At 37.7% G+C, this 7,989-nt stretch overlaps 1 protein-coding gene across 4 annotated transcripts; it reads right to left on the reverse strand.

The window, feature by feature from the left end:
* Positions 1–240: 240 nt before the first annotated feature.
* Positions 241–7,636, reverse strand: LOC119304264 (transcription factor bHLH35-like). 4 transcript variants are annotated; one of them, XM_037581441.1, is made up of 6 exons: positions 7,523–7,636; positions 7,197–7,389; positions 6,893–7,105; positions 4,015–4,170; positions 2,328–2,394; positions 241–621 (listed from the first exon to the last, which is right to left on the reverse strand). In XM_037581441.1, the coding sequence occupies exons 1-6, from the start codon at positions 7,597–7,599 to the stop codon at positions 521–523; spliced, it is 807 nt and encodes a 268-aa protein (XP_037437338.1). In that variant the 5' UTR covers positions 7,600–7,636; the 3' UTR covers positions 241–520. The 4 variants fall into 4 exon arrangements, with proteins under 4 accessions (XP_037437338.1, XP_037437337.1, XP_037437341.1 ...); XM_037581440.1 differs by having other exon boundaries at positions 4,015–4,185; XM_037581444.1 differs by lacking the exon at positions 2,328–2,394 and having other exon boundaries at positions 4,015–4,185.
* Between the last annotated feature and the right edge of the window lie 353 nt (positions 7,637–7,989).

Consider the following 7,989-nt stretch of genomic DNA (forward strand, 5'->3'; position numbering starts at 1 on the left):
ACAAAGTTCTATATAAATATATTGTGAATGTACCTTCCTATCACTTTGAATCATCCATCTAACTCTTGTTCAATGCCTCACGAACTAAGTTATAAATTCACTATTAGTTGGGTCAATTATTTTATTTGGTCCCTTTTAAATAATAAGTTTTTACGAAGCATCACTCTCATTGAGGGGTTGCCTCAATCTTAGAGGACATTGAGCTAACTAGGACAAAAGGTGTCACACCCTCAATCTTAGGGGACCAAAAGTGAAATTTCCTATTCAAAGAAATACATGCATACACATGAGTGTTCCTCATAATCAGAGAGGATATACCATATGTTTTTGCATAATTTCCAATTTATATGGAGTGCATGCTGGCATTAAGTCCATAGAACATGACTATTTCTTCAGCCATATAGTTAGTTTCAACTGTTGTCACATTATTTGAAGATGACTATAGTATGAGAGTGAAACTGAACAAGGTGTAGGTAATTGGGCTGCCAATTTGTGCATTCTTTGCAACATCTAATCTTCATTAGGGATTCATGGACTTCGGTGATCTTCTTCTCACATTGAGATGACTGAGTGAGACTTTACCATCTCCTTGATCGTTTGAGCACAATCCATTCCATCCGTCTGAAAAATACAACTAGATTTATTTAAATAATATTAATGCCTGCTAATATTTACACAAAATACTGTGAAATATGTGCACACAAATATTAATGCACGTGTCCAACAAATTTTGATGAATCAATTTTCAAGAACCCAACTTAATCATATTAATCCGTACTCAGAATATTGGATTACAATTTGTAATTCTTGTTTGTTCTCGATCGCTCGCGGATATTAAACCTTTGCGTCCAGGCTTGCCATGCCTTTGGCATCGTCGGTGACCTCTAGGGGATTGGTCTAGCGGTTTGCAAGACACACTGGCTAGTGTCCAGCATGGTCGGGTCGTCAAGGTTGATTTTTCGTTCAAAAGAAGTTTGTCACAACGAAATATCGAGATACCGCTACCTCATATAAACAAATAACAAGAAAGATGTTGGTGTATCCTCTAGGAAGTTGTAGCCTAGCTAGATGACTTTTTCTAATGGGCACAAACCTTAGGATCAATCCCGACTCTTTTCCAAATTGAAGCATGAGAAAACCCCTAAGTGAGAACTCATTTAAATTGGCCCTAATTAACCATGGCCTAACACATGAGATAGCCCACCCAGTTTGTCTTTAAGAGATAATTCATTCCTAGGAAACACTAGCACCACATACGTGCAAAGAATGTGTTCACAATCACTATGCCACAATGCAAGCTCATGCAACTACATACATAGTAATATGAACTCACAACATGATCAAGCATAATTGTCAAATGTGATACACACCATGTTTTTTGGTAATATTTTTAGAATAACGATCTAGCTATAGCGATTCATAAAAAATTGAAATCAACACCAACAACAATTATCTCTGATAGAAAAAATATCTACCAAAATTCTTGTTAATTAGCCTACATCATTCGTTCCCTCTTTCGTAACTTGATGTTTTCCTATGTATTGCGATGACCTAGGCACAAAATGCCAAGCCCACACAAGTTAGACTAAGTCCATATGTTTTGAAGAGCGTCAAGAGACACACACCACATGAAGAGAGAAGCTATAATCTTTGGAATGGGCCTTGTTCGGGGATGCGCACCTCACAAGACATGTTCTCAAACCCATTCTAAATTGACGAGGAATAAGATGAAAGCACGAAGTGGCAAGTTATGAGATTTGTGTCCATTATTAGACCACGGGAGTCATTCTAGGAGATCAGTGGAACGAGGAGACATTTATTCAACATGGCACCATCTCCACCACCAAAGCACACAAACCTAACAAATAATGTACCCCAGACTAAATATTAGATGATTCGTGGTTGTGTTGCCTCTTGTCTCTATATTAGGTATCAGAGACATAGGTAAATTTTGAAAATTTAAAGGTTGAACGATTCTTTGTCGGTAGTTAGGGTTTATTCGCAGCGTCTCTGTTAGACGATGCATGGAAAAAGTAGATCAGAATGTCTTTTAGGGTAAATCAAATTGGAAAATATTTTCCAAAACCTAATAATATTGGACTACAAGATTTTTACACAAACCTTGAACTCATGCCTAAAATTCATGTTTACTGTTATTTCTCAATGGGTTTTAAATAACTCATGTCTATTGCCTAGAAAACATATATAACATATTCTTACTATGTGTGCCTATGTCATAATCGTCCAATGCCAAAAGGCCAAAAAGTGAAACACAAACACTTTGAATGGGGTTATAGAAAAATAAGATGACATGAAGATTCTCTTACTTTTCTGATGAAGTATAATACTCCCTCCATTCCATAATGTAGTGCGCCCACACCTTTCAAGATTCAACTTTGACCAGAAATTACACCAATAATACATAAATAACTTTACTAAAAAATTATACCTTTGAAAACTTCTTTTGAATACGAATTCAAAGTTATATGTCATGCTCTCACCATAGTCGCCCATGTTGGTTAAATTTATGGTCAAAGTTAAATCTCAAAAAGCATGGGCGCACTATATTATGGAATGGGGGGGGGGGTGTTCCTTAAATAATATCATTTCCATTGATTGGCAACTATGTGACTTGTTTGCAGCAACTCTATGCTTGAGTGATTACTCTACACTTGTCCTTTGTCGGAAATCATATGAGAACACAAATAAAAAATACACTAGCACATGTCAATAGATCTGATATTGTTTTATAACATGTTGATGGGATGTTTCGTAGGACATGGGCATAGACATGTCGAGCCAATAATATGAACACATGTTAGGAACATGGAGTTGGACAGGACCAACTTAAAACATAGCGGGGTTGTTTTCTAATTTTCTCTTGTAATGTGTAAGCTATGTCAATAGATACGATATTATCACATGTAATTGTGATGTCTAGTGAATTACTTATGAGACACCAAATGCTACGATGTACTGGATCACTATAAAGTTTTCTTTCTTATTTTTCGTGAAGCATGTTCTATGGCGTGGTCAGTTAAGATGGGGTTTGTCAATCTCTGCAATGGGATAGATATCTCTAGGTCCGTGGGGTGGTCACAAGTTGTAATTCATGTCCGCACTGCTTAAATTACAGAGTTAACCTGATATAGTATTCCTAGTCATGTGATCGAGAAAGAGTGGTTCAACCTGAGCCTGAAAAATATTGTGGGGGGGGGGGAGGAATTTTCATGTAACATTGTTAATTAATGCTCATCTCTACCGTCTTTATGTCTCCTTCTAGGGGCATTTACCAACTAGTGACTGAGTAGGAATATTCCAATCATATCTAATAATGCAAGAGCCTAGGTTTATCACACTTAAGTGGTCGGAGCCTAATTTGGGTTACAATCGGAGTTAGACCGAGCATTGAGTCTTGATGGATCTCCAGTGTAGAATTTCATTATGGAAACATCTATATAAGTATAATAAGGAGGGAAGTGTTTTAGGGTTAGCAAATTTTGAATTCCCATAAAGCGGACTTCACTTCTCCTATGCTCAAAGTGTCCCGTCCGGTTCTAACAATTTAGGTGACTGACGCTCCATCTCAAAGATGTGGATACCTTAGAGGCATTGCGGATGTGAAGGTTGGATAAAACATTTTTGGGAACCGTGAGGAGGAGACAGTAGTACGACTACAATTTCACCAACGCTCTACATTAACTCTACTTCTGCAACAACTTCATAGTAACCGCATTATATAGAACTACGACATAATCTGTTTTATGAGGATATTTTTATTTGGGCTAGTGTAGTCTATCCTGTTTCCTTCACCAGGCACATCAAGAATCCCAATGAACGTCTTAAAAAAACAGTGGACTTGCCATATGCCGCCATCAATCAGGTGGTGACCTGACCCTAAAGATTTCTAGAAAACTCGATGAAAGAGATAGGAGCAATCATTTTGTTCGGGAAATCTAGAGAACAATAGGATAAATTAATTAGAATGGAAAGGGGCAAATCATGGGTGGTTACCTCGATGAACATGTTGTGGACAATGTTGTCGGACATGACGGTCACACTTGCCGTGATGACATTGAGACAGAGCGACTCGAGCACCCCATACACCTTCGCCATGGCCTCCTGCGCTTTTCTATGTCTCACGTTAACCACTGCCAGATCCTCTGCCACCTGCATCACCTCCAGCTGCACAACTTGTAAAGTTATATGTTTATTTAATGGTCATTCAGTTGTATGATTTTCACAGTGTTGTTACATAAAGTTGCCCCACATTTGCCCTCTGTCCCAAATCTTCTCATTGTCTAAGACATGGTGCATGCATAAACATAAGCTCTAGAGATAATTAATCAAAATAATATCTATCTTTTGTGCATTTCAATACTTCTTTACAAGCCTATTGAGATTTTCAATAGAAATACTAGATTCAGAGTGGGTTAGTACTTGATTTAATTATTCTAGAGTTCTCCTACCAAACCCTGCATTAGGAGTGTCTATTCAATTGATTCTCTTAATATGATTGCATGTTAATACTATGTTGGTACCACATTTCAGGTAAATACCATAACAACCGAAGTCAATTAGAGTACCAACTTGCTAATATACATGTTTCATGTGTGTGGTCCACAAATGTGGCCTTCTCCCTCTCATCATTTTCTTCTCATTTCACATGGTAGATTCACAGAATTCGTATATCTAGCAATGCCACTAGCTCAAGTGATGAATCAAAGATCGATGTGACGAATACATGCTTGCCAATAAGTACATGACTATAACGACATGCACACAACAACCTAACTTTTGTCAGATATTTGTAAAAGTGAAACTAAAACTAATGGCATTTCAATAGTTTAACTCTTTAAAAAGGTGATTTCAATTTTTAACTATTCATAAAAGGTGATTTCAATAGTTTCGGTATTTCAAAATGCAAAACTAACACCGTGTTAAAAAATATTTAATGTTGTTGTTTCAAATAATGATATCAAAGGTTGCACTATTAAAATGGTTAAAAGAAAATTTCCAAAAGGTGATTTCAATTATTTCACTATTTAAAACATGATTTCAATTGTTTCATTATTTCAAAATGTGATTTCAAATTGTCTCACTATTCCAAAAATTACTGAAACTTAACTATGATACCTTCTGAACCAGCTTATTTCAGTTATACACACGGGGAAATAAGCATATTGATAAATATTATATTCCCATTTCAGTTAAATTTCACAAATATTAGTTTCACACAAAAAAATAAGCATCTTACAAACACTGTAAGTTTTTTCATACATGAAAAAAAATATTTTTCAGATTTTTTAGGATAGATTTAAATTATTTCAAAAAACCAATTTCACTAACTTAAAGAAACTAATTTCACTCAATTTAACCAAATAGTAAAAATCATTCAAAAAGCCCATTCCAGTCATTTCAAAAAACTAATTTAACTCAATTCAAAAACTTATTTAACTAACTTGAAACAATCAATTTTATTCTCTTGAAAAACTAGAAGTTCACTCGATTGAGTTCAGTCATTTTTAAAATTTATTTCACCCAATTCAAACAAATAATTCCACTTATGTCAAAACCATATTTCACATATTTAAATACTGGTCAAACTAAATTAGATAGTTCATTCATTTTCAAAAGGCGGATTCCCCTTATTTCAAAAAACTAATTTTGCTGAATTTGAAAAACTAGTTTCAATCATTTGATAATTTATATCACTCATTTCAAGAAACATAGTTCACTCATTTCAAAAACTGACTTAGACATTCTCCAATATTGATTTGACCCATTTAAAAAATTAATTTCTACAATAAAAAACACTTGATGCATTTCAAAAATCTGATTTTTCTCATTTAAAAATTGGTTTCACTCATTATAGTAACATATTTTTCTCATTTCAAAAAATTGATTTAACTTGGTTAAAAAAACTAATTTCATATTTCACTTTCAGTTATATTTCACAAATAACAGTTTCACACAATGAAATAAGCAGCTTCACAAACAAAATATGGATCTTATGTACGAAAAACATATTTTTTGTATATTTTAAATAATCAATTTGACAAATTGAACTGGAACAACTTAAACTAAACTTGTTTGAAATATATTGGCAATTGGTATGTTCCGAAGATCTTATATCTAGAGTTCCTGTTCAAGAATTCATCCGATTAACCAGTTAACTTGCCGATTAATCCCTACTCATAGTGTCCCCGAGTAGCCAATTACCCGATAAATCGTCCGATTAATTGATTAGATGACCGATTAGCCTATTAATCCCATACTCACCAGCCGACCGAGCAGCTACCAGTTAACGATTTCCTCAACAATGTTCAAACATATAAAAAAAATCATGTTTTTTTGGTTTTAAGGTTATGAATATCCTAAATGATCAGAAGTAAATAAAAGTGATGGATTATGAGAGGGTGAGAGGAGAGATAATTTAGAGACAGGGCATGTCCTAGTCTGTAGTTGAGTGAAAAGAGAGAGACAACTGTCTATATATGAAAAAAAAATCAATTTCACATTTTTGAAAGAACCATCTACAAAAGTACATGATTTTGTCATGAAATAACCATCAATTTCACATGATGGGCGGGCATGTCCTCGCTCGCCATGTCTATAGAGTATAAAAGTACATGATTTTTTGTACAAGCTAGCCACATAAAAACGTGTTTCATGATGAAATTTAACACAGATCTCGTATACATCTATAAGTACTTGTGTATCTTTTCAGATTTTTTGAAACTTAATAGGTTGATTTTTGAATGCTTGAAAATAGAGCCCAAGCGCAAAAAATCCACTCTGGCAGTCTCGCTTTGCTATCACATATCTCTCTCACCTCATTCTTATTCCTAACTCCCTTTCAGCCGTCAGCGACAGATGAAGTTATAATTACCTCGAGGATTTGGACCGGATGCGGGGAAGGGGAACAGATGGAGGAGGCGGAGGTAGTCCGTGGCGGGGAGCCGACGCCGTCGTCCACGGTCGAGTCCGCCTGGACCACGGCGGCGCAGCCATCTGTTCCAGGGGCGGCGAGAATCTGGCGCTCCTGCTCCTGCAGCTCCTCGATGTAGGCGATGGCGTCCTGGATGATGGACGCCTTGTTCATCTAACGCCCGGAACAGAAACAGGATCAAATTAGACCGCAGCATAAACACGCACACAAAAGTGTTCTTCCCGTAGTGGTCCGTAAATGAAACCTTGGTGATGTTTGGAACGACGCCGCGAATGGCGTAGAGCTTCTCGTTGAGCCTCCTGCGCCGGTCCCTCTCGTTGAGCATGTTCCTGCCAGCCCACCTCCTCGTCAGCCCCGAGTTGGCGCCGTCCGGTGAGCTAGTTGAGTCGCCGTGCTCGTACAGACAGGACAGAGAGTCCTCAGCTGGCAGGTGCATGCTGCAAGAATCCATCCAACTCCAACGGTTACTTAAGGGTACTAGGCACGAAAGATGGATTAGAACTGTCACCGCAAGATCAAGAAGCAGATCGAGTGTGCTACGGTGTTCATGCTAGCTGCATGCAGACTCACCTATCTGCGTCGCAGAGCTCGAAGAAGCTAGGCGTCTCCCAAGAGAAATCCAAGCTCATCTCCATGTCGGACTCCATTGCTCTCTCTCTCTCTCTCTCTCTCTCTCTCTCTCTCTCTCTCTCTCCCCCTCCCTCCCTCTGATATTTATTCTCGTGCCTGTGTCTGTTCTACGTCGCTGGGTAGCGGGGCCATGCATGCATGGGCTGACGTGGCGACCGAGCCCACCATATCCGGATGACACCTGGCGGCCTGCCGCCCAGCAATTGGCTGGTTTTCTAGTTTCGGATTGCCTCCCCGTAAATTACAGATCAAATCTCAAACCGTGCGTTGATATCACCGTTTAACGTGGGTCCATGCACTTTGGCGCCTCGCGTGGCCAACCAAGCACCGCTCGGCTCAAGCAAGAAAAGTCCCAATACATTCAGACATTCTCCTGTCACTTTTAAAAGAAGATAAATAAAGATATT

This window comes from Triticum dicoccoides, chromosome 5A, assembly GCF_002162155.2.
Source record: "Triticum dicoccoides isolate Atlit2015 ecotype Zavitan chromosome 5A, WEW_v2.0, whole genome shotgun sequence".
Lineage (NCBI taxonomy): Eukaryota > Viridiplantae > Streptophyta > Magnoliopsida > Poales > Poaceae > Triticum > Triticum dicoccoides.

Coding starts and splice junctions, on each gene's coding strand:
- LOC119304264 (XM_037581440.1), bottom strand. CDS start 7,599: ATGGAGTCCGACATGGAGATGAGCTTGGATTTCTCTTGGGAGACGCCT. Junction 2,395..4,014: donor TCCACAACATGTTCATCGAG/GTAACCACCCAT, acceptor TTCTGGTCAAAG/TTGAATCTTGAAAGGTGTGG. Junction 622..2,327: donor TATTATACTTCATCAGAAAA/GTAAGAGAATCT, acceptor TGTATTTTTCAG/ACGGATGGAATGGATTGTGC.